Here is an 18,140-nt window from a genome sequence, read left to right as displayed (position 1 = left end):
ATAGGCAAGAACTGAGTTCTCTTCACAGCTTCTTTGTTTTATTCTATGGTGAACCAACACTCTCAAAGGAAGAACAGAATAGACAGAACCTATTCAGACTTTTCAGATGGCTAAAAACAAATTTCCTTAAAGCTAAAGACTTGTCTTCTCCAGTGACACATACCCAGGTGGAAAGAGCCTGTTCTGCGTCACACTCTCCTGTTATGGACACATTCACCTTTACCTCAAAGTACAGCTCTGCAGAGAAGATTGATACAAAACAGTTGTAAGATTAAGGACACTTATTTTATAAGGCTTCAAAACAAAACTGCGATCAAGAGCATTTTTTATGATGGTAAAGGTTCAGACTGACCAGAGGTATTTGTTGTGGGGACTGTGGTCATACTGGTGGGTGTGCCTGTTGTGGTGGTGGAAGTTGTGGTTGTAAACGTGATGGTAGGGGAGAAAGTAGAAGACGGTGTGGTTGTAAGCCTGGCGGTAGGGGATAAAGTAGAAGACGGTGTGGTTGTAAGCCTGGCGGTAGGGGATAAAGTAGAAGACGGTGTGGTTGTAAGCCTGGCGGTAGGGGATAAAGTAGAAGACGGTGTGGTTGTAAGCCTGGCGGTAGGGGATAAAGTAGAAGACGGTGTGGTTGTAAGCCTGGCGGTAGGGGATAAAGTAGAAGACGGTGTGGTTGTAAGCCTGGCGGTAGGGGATAAAGTAGAAGACGGTGTGGTTGTAAGCCTGGCGGTAGGGGAGAAAGTAGAAGACGGTGTGGTTGTAAGCCTGGCGGTAGGGGATAAAGTAGAAGACGGTGTGGTTGTAAGCCTGGCGGTAGGGGAGAAAGTAGAAGACGGTGTGGTTGTAAGCCTGGTGGCAGGGAAGACAGTAGAAGACGGTGTGGTTGTAAACCTGGCGGTAGGGGAGAAAGTAGAAGACGGTGTGGTTGTAAGCCTGGCGGTAGGGGAGAAAGTAGAAGACGGTGTGGTTGTAAGTCTGGCGGTAGGGGAGAAAGTAGAAGACGGTGTGGTTGTAAACCTGGCGGTAGGGGAGAAAGTAGAAGACGGTGTGGTTGTAAGCCTGGCGGTAGGGGAGAAAGTAGAAGACGGTGTGGTTGTAAGTCTGGCGGTAGGGGATAAAGTAGAAGACGGTGTGGTTGTAAACCTGGCGGTAGGGGATAAAGTAGAAGACGGTGTGGTTGTAAGCCTGGCGGTAGGGGAGAAAGTAGAAGACGGTGTGGTTGTAAATGTGGTGGATGTGGATGGAGACTGCTCTGTCACCACATCAGAGGGATTGCTGGTACCTGTGGAGAAATTTTCTAGAAGCAGAGAAAAAACATATTGTGAATTGGAATTAGTTTTTCTGTTTATTCAAGTTTACCCAACCACCAGCAGCCATGGTGAGGACTGTTTCCTACCGAGTGGTGTGGTGTGTATGCTGTCTGGATTGGGCAGCAGCTGTAGCAGCCCAGGGGCATCGTGGTAGGGGACATTAAGTCTGGTGTACATCTCATTCTGTACATCAGCCACATTCCGGCTGGGAATGACACTTACATGAGCCAGGCAGTCAAACCTAGAGAGGAGACCAAGTAAAGGTAACTGTCCTCTACAGAAGTGGCTTTCATTGACTAGAGCTTGTGGTCCATTAACAAGAAGCAAAGTCTCTTTGTTTTGGACTTAGTGTGGATGAGGATTTCTTGTGATTTATTTAATTTTCATTTCCTTGCTTTGTGCTGCACAGTTACACTGTGACTAATTCAGCTGTCAGATCAGCATGAAGATTTTATGTGATAAATTCAAAGCCTTACAACGTTTTTGCTAATATGAATAAAAAACACCAAAAATGTGTTATTTGTAATGCAGAATGTCACTGAGCTAGAATGTGATCTGGCATCCTGTAGTTGATTATACCAGTACAGTAAATAGTCAATCTGGACCATGTTACCTGTTAATGTTAGGGTTAGCCCACTTCACCTGGAGAATAGACAAGACATTACTTCACTGCAACAATATGCTCTATGGTGGAACACTGGTACATACAGAAGTTAATATTTCATAAACTACCTCAAATGTACCTCTTAACACATACAGTATGTTCTTCATTCTCCTCTAACTTACCGGGCAACAGATACACCAGTGAAGTTATAACTTCAACAAGCTAATAACAAATATTAGCTCTCTGAGCGAGATGTTAGCCTGGTTAATCTATCCGTGAAGCTCTAATATGCTCTCTTACCAGCTTGTCTTCATTTGATGTTTTTACAAGGCTGTCGTCTGCAGTGGCTCTGCGTAAGATCAGAGAAACTCAATACTTATGGCCTAGCAGTTCCCCCTCTTTGTCATATAGGTATAAATTAAAGTTTTACTGCCGCAATACCAAGTGACATTCATCTGTGTTTTATTACGAAACATAGTGTGAGTTATAAAAGTGCTGTAAATTCAAATCTTCTCCTACCTGGTTACTTCGGACACAGAGATTCTGTGTAAATAGATACCGATCGGCAGCACCTTTGTGAGCTGTAGGAAGAACAAACAGCAGACAGCATCATTACAGCTGCAGGTGAGTAGAGTCCAAATAATGCCTGTGCAATATAATGTAATCCAACCCAACAGCCCTGTCATTTCGCCATACGTTGTACAGGGCTTTTAGCAGGTATTCCTGTCATTTTGTCCATTTACAGAATATGGTTTTATTATATGTTGACAAGTTATGACATTGTCTGTTGTACCACTTCATATTCTACTGCACATTCTGTCTCTAGCAGCCCAAACTGACAGCAAGAATAGACCATATATAACCAACAAATAACAGTGTTCAGAGTGTAATATGCACAACATCACCTTCAGGTCAGTTGTCACAACGAAATTGACAATATCTGTGTTGTTGTGTTTGTTCGCTTGTTTTACCCAGGTCTGTGTGATGTGTCTGGCTCTGTAGAGCTCGGTGTTGTTCCCATCATAACGGATGATAGCAAATATCAGTCTCACTTCGTAAATGGACCATTCTGTAAAAGTGCACCAAAATGCAGAAACATAACAGACAGTATGACACTAAAAGGTCTATTTTTTGTTTTATATGATTCATCTTTCATATAACAGAAAAATTAAACTTAAGGCTGCCTTGAGTTGTTGATGCTAAAACCATATGTTCCCCAATTTTTAACAACATTTTACCTTGGTACGGTATAGGACATAAAAACATAAAGTTTAAAATGTGCAATTCAGACAGGTTAATATTAAAACTAATTACAATTTTGATCCTGTGTTACAAACGAGATTTTGCCTGTGGGTAAGTATTACCATTAGTTTGACTCAGGTTGCAGCTTTGCCTAGAGACAGCAGTATGATCAATGCTTCTGATGCTAATGTTATTGATCAAAGAGTGGCATCTATAGGCTATTTGCTTAACTGACAAAAGGCAGGTGGTCAATATTTAATCTGAGGGCGTAAACTGAAAAGCAGCCGCAGTGGCTACAAACATAGGAACGTGCTGTAAAACGCTTGATGAAACTGGCCATTTACTGCCTAAAGTGAATCAGTGACTGAGCTGTGTAAACACTGTGAGAGGAATCCTGTCAATACTTCCAGAACTTGCAGGCACTGACATTAATAGCATAAATAAAGCATTTTACTTGGATAGAAATAATCAGAGAAAAAGATTCCATTGAATGCAGAAGACATTATTTATTGGCTCACCACACTGCAGGCTATAATCAGGGAGTGGAGCACAGATCTGAGTGTCCCAGTTGTCCCTGTCCCACATCATCAGGTCTCCCTCTGTGCAGTTCAGAGACATCAGTTCCTGTTTGCTACGTTCTTTTCCCCATAGCCGAAACAAAGATAATTTGCCCAACATGCTGGTAAATGGAATAATCTGGATATTCTTGTTGCTCAGGACCGTGTGTGCAGCACCCAGAGTAAGCGTTCCGTTGGGGGCCAGTTTGCAGCACAGGGGGAAAATAGAAGTTTTATCATTGTGAGCTAGGAGAGAGGAAAAGGGGGTAGCATGGACAGTAAGATTACTGCAGAATCTGCAACTGAAAAATGTTTTAGTTGTCAGTTCTCAAAGCCAAAAAAGCAGTCAGTTGGGCACCTGATATTAAAACATAGACGGTGCTGGGGCACCATCAGAATATAAACCACAAATTGAGAGAAGTAAAAATAAAATAATCAAAAGACACTCTAAATAGGCTCCAGCAGATCCCTGTGACCCTGGTTAAGGCATAAGCAGGTATAGAAAATGGATGGATGGAGAAAAGCCACTATAAGACAATGAAACATAATAAAACCCACCTGCTGTCATGTTAACTAGGTTGCCATTGACATAGAGAGCAGGTCTGTCTTTTGTATGTGACCAGGTCAGACACAGTGAGTACCACTGTGACAGGTGAAGGTTGGTCTGAGAAACAGTCCACTCTTTCCCAAACAGCCAGACCACAAACCGATCCCACTTTCCCTCCAGGCCCAGTTCAGTATAAGGAAACTTAGGATGCCTGTATGTGAAAGCAGTCCATGAGGAAGTCCAGATCTAGACAGGGGTTATAAAATATTACACAAAACATGATGTATTGTACAGGTCCAGAACATTTGCCCTTGACAGTTATTGCTGTGTAACCTGTGAATGATGGGGACGGCTGAAAATTAGGTTTTTAATAAATACCTCAAACTTCAGATTGAGACAGACTGTGAACTCCTGCAGGGTGGGGATGGAAACGTCAGACTTTATTCTCCAGTGACTGCACCCAAAGCCAAAGCTGGCCACCTTCCCCCATAGACTGAGCTGAGGGACTGACAATACAAATGGACGATGTATGCTCAGCTAGCAGTTTATTGGCTATAATTAGCTAAACTAATCTATTGTAGTATTCCTGTGATCTGTCCTTTCATGAAGATGCTTTTGTTGGTAAAGGATCATTCTGGATGCTGCAATTTGTGTTGCTGTTAATTTTTTTTATAATGTAAAGTGTTTCTAATATTTTGTCCATTCGATTTATATGTGCTATGATTAAAAAAAAAAGCTTTTTTTAAATTTTATACACAATTTTAGACAAAAATATTACTATTCCATTTTTTGTGGAACCAAAGAAGTTGAAACATAATTGAATTTAGGACTGTTGTTATTCACAAACCCTGAACTTTAAAGTCCATAATGTCAGCATGTAGGAAAAGCTTAATTTATACCACTTGAATTAAAGTGGCACAACTAACTATTAACTCATTTGCTTACTTGTATGATCAGTGACTGAGCTGTAAAATATCAGAAAACAGCAAAAAAGCCTAGCAGTACCTTCTAATTGCTCATTTTGTCTGACAGTAAATGGACAGCTGATAAATTCCCAAACTTGAATACTTATTGAATTCATGAAAAACCTGAATACTTGATAAGCTTGTGGCTGTTTTATATATACATTTGTTTTTGGTTGTTCTTTTTTATAAGTTTGTTCATACGTTCTCTTAACTTTTCTAATGTTTTAACCTTTTCACCTTTCATTTGCAGCTTAGACAGACCATAAATGTAATTGCATTGACATACAGGGTTTGCTTCAGGTATTATTTACAATCAGCACAGTGACTTTCCCACAGAACTGTGGCTTCAGTAATGTGGGTTATAATCTAAAACAGTTTAGAATGAGAAATAGGTTTATAGATCTGCTGGGTGCTGCAACTTTATATTTTATCATCAAATAGTGATTTAAACCTTGTTTTACCTTTCTCCGCAGTAAAGACAGGGCTGCTCAGCAGAGACAGGGTGATAAATACATTCAGGAATATTCGAAGGAAAATCATCTTCAAATCTAAAAAATGAAGTGCATTCCCTTTTCAGAGGTTATAGATAGAACAAACAGATAAAAACTGGTTTTACAATCTGTCAAAAAACATAGAAATGTAACACAGCAATATAACTATTTAATTAATTATTCTTCATTAACAACCAGAATATTCAGATTTAACCACCTAAACATTTGCTAATATTGATTTGCAAACTTATCTAAACACCACCCAATCCTTTCAAAATGTAGGTAAAAAGAAATACTTACCATCACAATCCTAAACATAAAGGAGAACTCTAAAACCTGGTCCAGGCTCTGAATAGCAGTGATTTGTTGCTGCAAAGTGCCACACAGATCTCAAAAGAGAATTACAGCACGCTCAGAGACAAAGCATAGACTTATTTCTGCAAACAGAGAGAGTATGACTCTGTGGTGACCAGTGTGTCCCTGCTGTGACTGCTGTTGTGTAATTATGTGTGTATGCACCTGTGCGCAGGTGAGAGGCAGATAGTGGTGAGACAGTGAGACAGAAAAATGGCTATGTACATATTTGACATCATCTCACCAATCAAATTAATTTTCAAAACATTCCTCACAAAGGCACAAATTGAAAGGTAATTACTTTCAGCAAACATGCACAGTTTTCTGTTAACACCGCCTGCACATGTGAACTATTGAAGATGTTTTCATAGGTTAGGAAAAGACAAGACATTTGTAACTATAAACAGGGTCTAAACAGTCAATCAATATTCTGCTGCCAATATTTCCAGAGATGGGACTGTTGAAAAATATTAATAACTGTGAATGCCTCAAGGTTTTTAGCTTTGTCCTTTTAAACAACCATTGTGCTTAGTTTGCTCTGTGAATCCGGCGCCTGTTTATTCTCTGGGTGGATTTAAGCAACTTTCAGCTTGTAAAAACATACAATACAAATCAGTAAAGTTTAAAAGTCAATTCTGTGGATGAATAAAACAAAAAGAAACCTTGTTTTAGATAATGGTAAAGTAGGTGTGGAGAAAAAAACAGGATTTGCTAATGACTCAATAATGCTCAGTTTTGTTTTTGTTTATTTCATATTGGCAACATGTCAAGGTACACAGTTTTCATAGATTCCAATCTGATATTTATTTTCCACCTTTCACTGAGGGGAAAATTGTTTCAAAGGTACAATAAGCCATTGGCAATCAGCAATTACACACATATATATTTAAAAATATTTTAGTCATTGGAAAATATAATCTTTTTGGATAAGAATAAAAATAATAAAACAAGACAATGATGCCAGTAACAAACTATTTATGTGCTAAAAACACTTAAAACGATCCAAAATCATTTGTCACCTAACTTCAACATACCAGCACTGATTTCTCAACAAACCTTTAGTTTGATTCTACCACTTAAACATATGTTAATAACAGTAACCCCTAAAACAAACTGTTTGGATTGTCTTGTGTAAGAAAATGGACCCTTTCAAAATAAATGTTTTGTAAGACGTTTACTTTAAGGCGAGTGAGTTACCAGTCTGCTTATTAGTTTTTAACTGCAGGTGGTTGATCAAAAAAAAAAAACACTGTTATACTGTTCTGCATATTTTCTTTATGTATTACAAGTCTCCTGAATTGGCAGATTTATCTATCTATCTCTATGTTATTTATCTTTTGAGCTCATTTCTTTTTTTTTTAGGACCAGGTTTGTTCCTGTCATCAGCATAGTGTATGTTGTTAGTATGAAACATCAGAGTAAACCATTAACAGTGGACACAAATTACATTTTGGTCTCATTGTTCCCATTTAGTCATCTCCCAAAATCTCGACTAAAAAATAAACAGTATATTGAAATGAAGACTATATCGTTTATGTAAAAGAGACAAACAAGCCAAACTAATGACAATTAGAAACTGCTGTTGGATAATGACCAGGCTCTCCATCACTACTTGTTACCACAGTTGCTGCAGAGGATGTCGCTTCCCTTTGCTACAAAAGGCTTGTCGGACAGACTGAGGGAGCACCTCTTACAGTTGAAGCAGTATTCATGCCAGGAGCTGCCCTCGTAGTTCACAACGTTCACTCCTTTACCAAAACCTAGAGGGGAGCAAAGAAGAGGCATTTCAACCTTATCTTTCTTTTCTTCAGCTACTTCTTCCTCAGAAACTCTTTGCTTCTTCACCTACATATTCTGTTCACACCTTGGATTTTTAAAATTCTGCATTTCTATAAAAAGTATGACCACACTTCAGTCTGCAAATGTGCCAATGAGGGTTGCATCTTTCAAAATTGTGAATATCTATATATTTATGTGAAAATAATGTTTAAAAGAATATTGTTTATATTTTATCCATTATATGTTGGCCTGCCGTTTATTCATCTGTGTTTTCTAACATTACCCTCAGTTTGAGTTCAATTCTACCTGTGATGGGTTTTTGGCAGCCGCTGCACTTCTTAGCCACAGAGCTCTTGTAGCATTCGACACAGAAAACTTGGTCCTGGTGGTTGGTGAAGCTCGTCCCTGCCAGAGGCTTTAAGCAGGAGCTACACACGAAACAGTGGCTGTGCCACGGCTGGTCCTGGTAGTTGACTCCTCCAGAGGTTATAGGCTGGAGACAGATGGAAGAGGAGAGCTGAGCGTGTGAACAATGGTATTACTCCTCTGTTGTTTATATTGAAATTATATTTTAGTAAAACAGTTTCTCAAAAATTATAATCATTAAAACTGAAGCAGAGATAGATGTAATCATTTAAAAGTTTTCTGTTAAACCTCAGTTTTCTGTTTGAAAAAAAAAAGTACCTTTTTGCAGCTGACACAGAGTTTGGCAAACTTCTTGTCATAGCAGGGGCTGCAGTAAATGTCACTTCCTTTAGAAATGAAACTCTGTGACCCTACTGGTCGCTTACAGTTGTAACAGATGAAACATTCGTCGTGCCATGAGTTGCCTTTGTACTCCACACTCTCTGTGCCTACAGAAGACGGAAGAATAGCTGAGAGGACTTTAAAGAAACAAGTGACAAATAAGTACAATCTGCAGACGACCACTGCAGTTCAAACCTAAACACTGCAGGATTTTACTACATTACTAAATGGTAGATACAGTTATTAGGTTAATAAATGTGTGTGTTTGAATGTTTTAATGACTCTGACTCTTTTTAAATTTTTTTTAATCTATATTTTCCAGCTGGACCTGCTCTATCATGACTCAAGTCTTTTGGTTTTAATCATGTAAAGAGTAGCGGTCGGCTAGTCTCCTTCCAGGGCAAAATCATTGCCCAGTCTATTGGTCTTACCAGCCAGGATGGGTTTATAGCAGCCGTGGCAGCGAGGAGCATCCTCTCTGGAGCAGCACTTTCCACACAGGATGCGATCGTCCTTGGTGCTGAAGGGCTCCTTGGCCAGAGGCTTGTAACATTTGGCACAACGGAAACACTCTTCATGCCAGTATCGGCCCTTGTGGCTGAGCTCCTGAGACAGGAGGTGAGAGAGATTTTCTTCAGACTGTTAAAAAAAATACAGGGGCATCATTATCAAACTGAACAGATTCAAAGAGGATGCTCTCACTTTTGTTTCCACAGAGATGGGTCGATGGCACTCAGCACAGGAGTTAGCACAGAACTTGGTGTGGCAGCGGACACACACTGGCCTGCCCTCACCGCGGACGAATCTCTTCCCCCCAAGGTCTTCTCGACAGTAGAAACAGTGTGAGCTGTCTGCCATTGTCGCACCAAGAGACACACACCTGCAGCAAACAAGAAGAGGAGAGGGAAGGTAAAAGCCTTTGATGTTTTACAACCATAACACATGGTTGCATGATTTAATCTTTAGTCTACAAAATGTTGAAAAAGTTCACTCTCATCAAAGTTGCTCCAACATGGCTTTTCTACATTGGTGCGATCTGTGCGACCAAGCTGCTTTTTGTCACTGAAATAATTCTTTTCTGTAAATGGCCAGTAAGTGTACATGGCAGTGTCAGCTTGTTTTCAGCTTCTCTCTGTGGTAATTGCTTAATTAATTTCTCTTCACTCGAGAAGGCTACTCAGAATCACCACACGGGGGCGTAGTTGCTACATTTAATGTGACTAAGTATCACAATTTGTCTGAAAGGAGACCTGTGAGATTTGTTGCTGCTGCTGATTAGCTGCCTCTCAGTTCTCGCTCTGACACTGAAATATTTGTTTTTTGTAAAAGCATAGCAACCAGTTGTGCATATCTGTGTTTCTGTGTGTCCATCTCTGAGTTTGCATATGTGCGTAGCATTTAGAGCACTAGTGTGTGCTGTGTGAGATATGATCCTCTTCATCCCTACATTTTGTCTCTGATAGAACAGCTCATCAAACTGATAACCAGCACAATAAAGTTTGACGACTGACTTGTAAGGGAGACAAGTGACACAATTCAGTTATATGATGTAACTCAAAATCTCTTTACATTTTTTAAACCAGATTTTTGCACTTTCCATCCACATCCCTGACATAGTAATGAATTGCTCACTGTGCTGTAACTTGTCAAGCTCACAAGTAGAAATGCTTAATTATCGGTGCATGTTAATTAAATGTATCTGCATTTGCATTCAGGAATAACAAACAGGTGAATTTAGGATGAAGGTATAGCTGGATAATCATAGCTGTGTCTTCAGCATCCTTAAGTAACTGGTTCCTCACACAGCTGATTCCTAAAAACACCCTCCTGAAAATACAACACACATAAACTTCCTAACTATAGTACCAAAATCACCACTTAGATCACCATGACGCCGATCACAGAGGAATGATTATAGGCTGAGGGATTCAGATGGTAAATCATACAAAATCATGGTTACGCAAACATGAACCAAAGGAAGAGATTTCACTCAGTTATTTCGCACACATCATGCTGGCTGACAGCAAGGAATTCTCTCAAACCGAAGCTGAGAGCTCTCAGAGTGTGTGTGTGTGTGCGTGTGTGCGTGTGTGCGTGTGCGTGTGCGTGTGTGTGTGTGTGTGTGTGTGTGTGTGTGTGTAGATGTCTTTCTAGGGTTGTGTGGTTTTACTTCAAAGCCGTCATTGTGAGGACATTCCCACCAGTCCTCCCAGCATTAAAGTTTTGAAGGGTTAGAATGAGGTAAGTGTCAGTTTTGGCATTTACTTGTGATGATTAAAGTTGGGATATAAGGTTTGGGAATACATGATGTCAGGGAGTGTCCTCAGTACTCTAGAAACACATGTGTGTGTCTGAAGGAATGCTTGGTATGAGTAATGTGGTGAGATCTGGAACATCAACAAGCCTTTGACAGAACCGACACACACACACGCACACACGCAACATCACACACACCCTCGTTCCACTTCCTATACGGACCACTCCCTCAGAAACCATCAAAACCACAAACTATAGCCCTCGCCTCCTGCTTGGAGAGGCATGTCAGCACAGATTCATAAAGACGTTTTGGTTATGGATCAGGACCAGCATTACCACAGGTTTGGGCTGCGTCCTCAAACATTCAGATCCTCTCTTTCTTGTGACTTTAATTAAGCTGCCAGCAAAAGTCAAGGATGGGTCAGGGTTTAGCTTTTTTATTGGAAATTTTAATGCTGATGCCAATTTTGGTAGTTTAGGGGGGAAAATCATGGTTATCTTAACACTACGTGTTTGTTTTGTTAAATTTAAAGTCTGAGTAACACTGGGAGGAAGGTGAGACACTGAAATAATACTCACCACCTCTATTATGGTCTTAGTAGTTGCTCCCTTTTCTGGGTCTCTGGACTGCTAATAGCTAACAGTTAACACAAAGTAGAGCTAGGGCTGATGGGAATGTAAATAGTTTTGCAGATATTTGCTCAATATGTTAAGAATTGAATTTAATGAAACTAAAATTAACTATATTTACTCATTTCTTTATGTGGTCAGGGAAGACACATACTGGTAGCTGCCAGCACAACACAGTTGACTGTTCAGACTGCTGAATGTGGATTAAAGGTAATATTATTGAAATATCTTCTTTTGTGGTTTGATCTTCCCAGCAGACGGTGAAGCTACAAACCAAGGCCGACATCATGTGGAGAAGCCTTTTGGTGACCTTCAAATTTATTACTTGTTAATGAAAAACCTGAGGCTGGTTTATTTGCTGACTGGACAAGGTTATTCATTTATCTCCTCTGGAAGATGGTATGTACAGCCAGCCAAAGACAACACTCTACCTGTTACCTGTGGTAGTCTGTTTTCAGTCCTTCTTGTCCTGTTGAACTAATAAGACAAAATACTTATCTTATCTTTTCCTCCTGTTCTTTACGGTTTTTCCGCAGAGTCTAACAAACTTAGTAGATGTACTGTACTCTTAGGCCACAGCTGCATAACGTACTTTGTGCTTACATAATTGCACACACATATATCAACACAAGACTGTAGGGCATCAACATAATGAAAATTTTATCTGAACAATAGCTGACAGGAAGCCAGCCCGAGTCCACACAGGTTGGAAGAAAATAAATCAAGTGTCGCTGACATTAGGCAGCTCTTTGAACAGGGTTGCTGCATGTCTTTACTTTGTTTTTGTTCTGATAAATAGTTTTGCTGTGTTACGGCACGACAGCGCCTACACATCATTTTCTTTCTCTCCAAACTGCCAATACAAACCTCAGTTTTATAACCATGGAAACAGTTGAATGTGAATTTAGGCTGTGTCACACAGTCGAAGCTGGAGGCTGGGCTGAGGGCAGCACCGCAGCCAAGGAAAACTTTGTGTTCTCGTATTAATCACATTGTGGTGACGTAAACCTGTTCATAGAGTCACATTATGGGCACCTACGCCCCACAGGGTAAATATTATACTTGTTATGTTATAGATTTCGTTTTTGGTTCATGTAAGAGTTATGTGGGACTGTGTATGTGAGACTGACTCAAAGTAAAGCAGTGTAGAAGATAATCAGTTTTGCAAAGGTGCTACAGATTCTGACGACAGTGAAGGTTTATGGCATTTGATGACGATTTAATTTGCTTGCCCCCAAGTCCAAATTTTCCTAAATCTTCACCTCTTTCCTTTTTGCTTCTTTCATTTTTCCCTCTCTGTTTATCTTTTCCCACCTTTGTTAAGGTTTCAGTCACCTGACTGTAACAGTTACAAACCTCAAACCTGCCAGACCGCTGGTGGAGATGTGTGGTGTCAAAATAAAGCACAGGGAGGTGACATTGTGTCCTGTGTTTAAAACACACTGGGGATGAGAGAGAGACAGAAAAAGAAAGAGAGAAGAAACAGCCTGGGCAAACATGATCAGACAAATTGAAATGATGTGTATTATTTCCGGGTGTCTGCATGTACCAACCATCTGTGTATTTCTGTGTGTGTGTGTGTGTGTGTGTGTGTGTGCGTGTGTGTGTGTGTGCGTGTGCGTGTGTCTGTGCGTGCGTGTGTTGGCATGAGCTTATCGCTGAAGAATGTAGTGGAAAACTGAGAAACAGGAAGTCTCCATCCGAACATGATGTTGGCACAGTCCAGCCACACACACACTGAATAATTTAAAGTACTGTCTATTAATGAGTGTGTTTACTTTTCAACATGTCATTAATGCCCACAGATTCACGTTAGCGTCAACCCTGGCTGAGTTTACGGTACATTCAGCAGGTGTTGTCTTTAAATAATGTCTGACTGTTTAATCATTGACTTGATACAGCAGCCGGCTGAAAGTGTCTCCTAATGGGGACTTCCTGGTGTTTTAGAGACATCTGTGTTAGAACAGTAGACCAGTACAAAATATTCCTCTTATATTCATCTTGATCCTAAGGAGCAATCCATGTCAACTTGTCTGCTCCTCTTTACGTATAGTGAAGGAATCAAGCATAGAAAGACACGGCACACACCTGGCTATACAAAATCCCACAGCCCACACTGCATGTGAGGATAAAACCAAAGCATAAACTCCAAAGAACTCTCCATTCTGCACAATTTGGACTAACTAAGGAACAACGGTGAAAAATGACATAATTATATTGTGATTTTTAAGAAAGAAATTACCCTTATATTGTGGAAGTCTAAAGGTTTGTAGTTGAAACTAATGATTGTGTTTAGTTTTAAAAGATAATATTTAAAGTGAAAATCCACCCAAAACATCAGCCGTGTGCTCGTAGCATATTACTGGCCTGTTTGTTTTATTCTCACAAAGAGCAAGTTAAATAAAACAAAAGTATGGTTGCAATTAACAGTTATTTTCATCAGCAATTCTTATGTCAAATAATTCCTCATCTAAATCATTGTTTTGATTGTCTCACTGACTCATTGCAACATCTCTAAATAAAACAAAAATTTTGTTTAACATGAAAATTTATTCTCCTTTTTGTCTTTCAGACTGAGGCAAGATCTTTTTACTACACCCACAACTTTGCATCAATCCTGTGAAAATATAAAGAAGAAGAGCTGCATCAATGCCTGAAACCAGCAGAGGCCTGAAAAACCCCCCTGTGAGTAAAAAGCTGCCCTCATAAACAAGCTGTAAAGTTCACCAACTAGTTGGCTTGGTATTTTTTTAAGTGTACGTGTCTGGCGTCTTCTCTCTGTAACCGTTTTAATTTGCAGTCACACAATTCAGTAGATAACCTTAATGCTCAAACCTGCTTTAATCAATTGCTTGGCCTGTTTGCTGTTGTTAGGAGACAGAGCAACAATATTAGCATTCATCTGTTAGGCTCTGTTTTGGTCTTCAGCTCCACCTGAGGGAAACATCTGGCTTTTTAGCTGCTAAATGTTTTGCTGCGTTCACCAGCGACACCGGCTAACTCTGTCTGTGTGCCATTTGGTGTTTGTCAGGTAACATAAACGGGGCAAAAAGCAGCTCTTTGTCAAAACATTAAAGCCGCGGGTCACAAAGCCAAAAGAAGGCGCTAAAAGACGTAAAAGCTATGCAGAGATAAGATGAACTGTAGAGTCTGGTGAGAACTCTGTGTGGTTCTGTGGTTTCTTATGAGCAACACCTTGAACATTACATGTGAGTATTTGATCCACTGTTAACATACAGTAAAAACCTAGTGCAGCTTTAAAGTGTACATTATCACCTTATCAACTGCAACAACACGACACCCCTGATTCCAATCATACCGTCTGAAGAATAAATACACATCAGTATTTGAAACGGAGTATTGGGTTCAGCTAAACATTTATACTTCACATCAGCCAACACAGAAGGATAAATGTTTTATTTGGCTCTGCTGAGTCACATTCCAGACAGTGGAATAAAGCCCATACAACAGATCTGAGATCTCTGCAGGAGCGTGAGGTTGAAAACATGCAGCATGTCCCACTACAACAGGACAGGTATGATTGTTTTAGCAGAAGCTGCTGCTTAGCGAGACTTAACCCAACACACACTGTCTTGAGCTACACACACTGTTTCCTGTCCTGTCCCTCCCCCTGTTCCCGATTCACTAACGGAGATGTCTGTCTTTCACAACAGAACAGATGGTGAAAATCTAAACCTCCAGCTGCAAGTAACCAGTTTCCCTTTCCATCAACATCTACTGTGTGATATTTTCTGTTTGTGTGTGTTAGTGACCCAGAGCCGTTCTGTTAGAGCCCTACTGAAGCTTCAAAGCTAACAGTCAATGTTAAAGTTAAAACTTGTCCCAGTCTCTCCCCATAAAGCTCAGTATCTAACCATTGCTCAGTGCCCATACTAAACAAATGGCAAACATACAACATAAACATATGAAACATGAATGTGTATATATAAAAAAACATTAGATCATTTACCACAAAGCTGAATGAGCTCACTGATGGGTGACAAATGAAAAGAAAAACAACACTCCAGACTCCAGTGTGTCCCTGCTGTTCCCTGACTAGAAATAGTCCCACATGTAACCCGCCTATAAAACCACAACTTGATGGATTAAAGAAACAAAGATATACTAGAGTATTAATTAGTTCATTGTTGAGGTACTGTTAGGCAGATTTTTTTAACCTCTGAACAGAGCCAGGCTGTTTTAAAGTCTTTATGCTAAACTAAGCTGTAGGCTTCTGGTTGCAGTTTTACATTTAAAGCTACAAATATGCAAGTTTTGGAAATCAAGCATGAGATCTGAAGTCAAACCACTATACTCCTTCCAGCCCTTCCCCTCTCTCTGCTCCATTACACTGCAACCGGCTCTGCATCTACATCCGCACTGCGTTTGCTGTCTTACTAATGCAGCAATCAGGGCCTCTGAGCTATATTCTTCCAGCAGCTAATACTGGCCTGAAGCCTCGGTCCAAGGGGATCTCTGCTGAGTGCTGCTGGGCTGTTCAGTGAGTCTGGATTACAGATGCTTTGACAGCACCTCTTTATATTGTGATTTGTTTTGGAGCAACTAAAAGACATTGAAATAAAGTTGCATACTGTGGTTTTAGCAGGCAGAGATGAGTGGTATCGATGCTGCCAAGTAGTGAGTAAGCGTATCTCCCCAAGTGTTAAACTCCTTTAAATCCAACATGTACAGTGACACTGAAATGATCAGGCAGCTGCTGCCATTATCTCAGTGTCACAACCACTGAGTAATGTGAACACACCCATATGAAGCACAATGGGTTTTAATGGCTGTAGGTCAAAGATAAAATGCTGATAGATAAAAGATGAAAAGTTTTTAGTGAAAGCCTACTTCACCTTCATGTTATCAGGGCACTAGAACTGCAGAGGTCCATTAAAATCTCCATTAAAAACTCTACTTAAAAATATGAGTTTACTATTGGGGATTAATAAAAGGGGGAAAAAACTGTGTCTGAATCCCATTTACAACTTATCCTATTAAAATCACAACAAGCAAAACACAACAGGGAGGCACCATAACATGAAGTCAGACAAATTGCATAAAGTTTTATGAGCCTGTGGTGGATTTTATAGGCCTGAGCTGGTGGTAATTTCTTTAACGTGCAGACAACCAGCTTCAACTCACACTAAAAGCTCCCTATGGTCTCCCTATGGCCTCATGGTGTTTGTGTGTGTGTGTGTGTGTGTGTGTGTGTGTGTGTGTGTGTGTGTGTGTGTGTGTGTTAGAAATAACTGTAACACTGCAAGTACTTCCATATGACTGGTGAAATCAGCACAATGTCCAGTGCTTCCTTCTTTAAGTGAAGTCACTTGACAGATAAATGGCCTTTTCTTTATTGATTAATGAATAATTCCAGTGTTGTTCCTGTGGCTTAGTGTTGCAGTTCCACTCAAAACCCCCAAAATATGGAACAATGAGGTCACTTGGACACATATGTACTTGGAACTGACTTCATAAACTGCTGGTAGAATAGCTGGAGCCAGATTACACAGATATGAACAGACACACATGGGCCAACGAAAAATAACAGTGAAGGAATTTTAATTGACCTCTGTGATGCATTTTTTAGGCTCAATGGTTCCATCACCGGGTGAAAAAAAGGAGACTTCCTAACTGGAAACAGATTTCAGGAGCAGCCTTCCATAAGTCAGCATGTACTGTAAGTGACGCACGCACGCACGCACGTACACACGCACACACGTGTACAGACACTTGCACAGATAGACAACGCCCCAGACAACTTCAACATTTGCTTCCTCTCTGGATATCACAGTGCTGCTTTGCAAATTAAGTGTATAAGAAACCTCAAGATGTGTGTGAGAGGATCAGACTGCACATCTGTCAGAGGGACACATCTGGACCGATGATCTGCTCTGATCATTAAAAGCGAAACTTCTTATCACCGCATCTTTGCAGTACACTAGTAAACTATAAAAGCAGCTCGGAGTGTTAAAATAATTGAATGATGCGTGATGTATCCCGCATACTCAGTTACAAAGTCACAAAACAGTCCAGCAGAAACTGGGCGGTTTGGTCTAAAACAGGTTTTACGGAGTCTGGTTAGTCTGTGCGGTAATAAACAGCGGACCTGAGCAGCCTGCTTACCGGGTTCAGGGTGATGTCTGCGGCGGTGGATGGAGTCAGCGGAGCTCCGCGTTAATCAGCCTCTGACGCGTTATAAATCCTGAGGTCTGCGCCACTTCAAGCTGCACGCAAATAACACCGGATGTAGAGCCGCTTACTTTCAAAATAAAACGTGACGCTCAGAAAAAGAAGAGAAATCACCCTTCAAAATAAAACCAGCTTTTGAGAAAAATGTGCGCACGCCAAACAAATCAGAATAGTTTGTTTCTAATCATCTTTGTATCGCCAGTATATATTTATTATTGTTTACAGTATTTTAGAATATTTTTAAAATAGCACAAAATACAGCCTGAAGTTTCATTGTTGACTTTGGAAATAATTAAGTCAATGTCCATTCACTAGTTTTATCCTGAAAATGGGATGCAAAAGAAAAGCTCTGGGAAAGGTTGGTGGCAGTGACGAGCTGTTCGATAATTCAGCAAAAGAAATTAAGGATTAAGAAGCCTAATAGAATATGCCATGAGAAGCAGCACAATTTAAGCAAAGCTTGTTG

At 40.2% G+C, this 18,140-nt stretch overlaps 1 protein-coding gene across 1 annotated transcript; it reads right to left on the bottom strand.

Moving 5' to 3' along the window:
• Window positions 1-6,798: 6,798 nt before the first annotated feature.
• On the bottom strand, window positions 6,799-17,724 carry fhl1b (four and a half LIM domains 1b). Its single transcript, XM_026328906.1, has 6 exons — window positions 17,609-17,724; window positions 9,299-9,476; window positions 9,028-9,202; window positions 8,534-8,703; window positions 8,156-8,342; window positions 6,799-7,830 (listed from the first exon to the last, which is right to left on the bottom strand). The coding sequence occupies exons 2-6, from the start codon at window positions 9,452-9,454 to the stop codon at window positions 7,679-7,681; spliced, it is 840 nt and encodes a 279-aa protein (XP_026184691.1). The 5' UTR covers window positions 9,455-9,476; window positions 17,609-17,724; the 3' UTR covers window positions 6,799-7,678.
• Between the last annotated feature and the right edge of the window lie 416 nt (window positions 17,725-18,140).

This window comes from Mastacembelus armatus, chromosome 14 (assembly GCF_900324485.2).
Source record: "Mastacembelus armatus chromosome 14, fMasArm1.2, whole genome shotgun sequence".
Classification (NCBI taxonomy): domain Eukaryota; kingdom Metazoa; phylum Chordata; class Actinopteri; order Synbranchiformes; family Mastacembelidae; genus Mastacembelus; species Mastacembelus armatus.
This window is presented reverse-complemented; position numbering and strand designations above follow the sequence as displayed.

Coding starts and splice junctions, on each gene's coding strand:
- fhl1b (XM_026328906.1), bottom strand. CDS start 9,454: ATGGCAGACAGCTCACACTGTTTCTACTGTCGAGAAGACCTTGGGGGG. Junction 8,704..9,027: donor CTATAAACCCATCCTGGCTG/GTAAGACCAATA, acceptor CGTCTTCTGTAG/GCACAGAGAGTGTGGAGTAC. Junction 8,343..8,533: donor TCTGTGTCAGCTGCAAAAAG/GTACTTTTTTTT, acceptor ATCTGTCTCCAG/CCTATAACCTCTGGAGGAGT.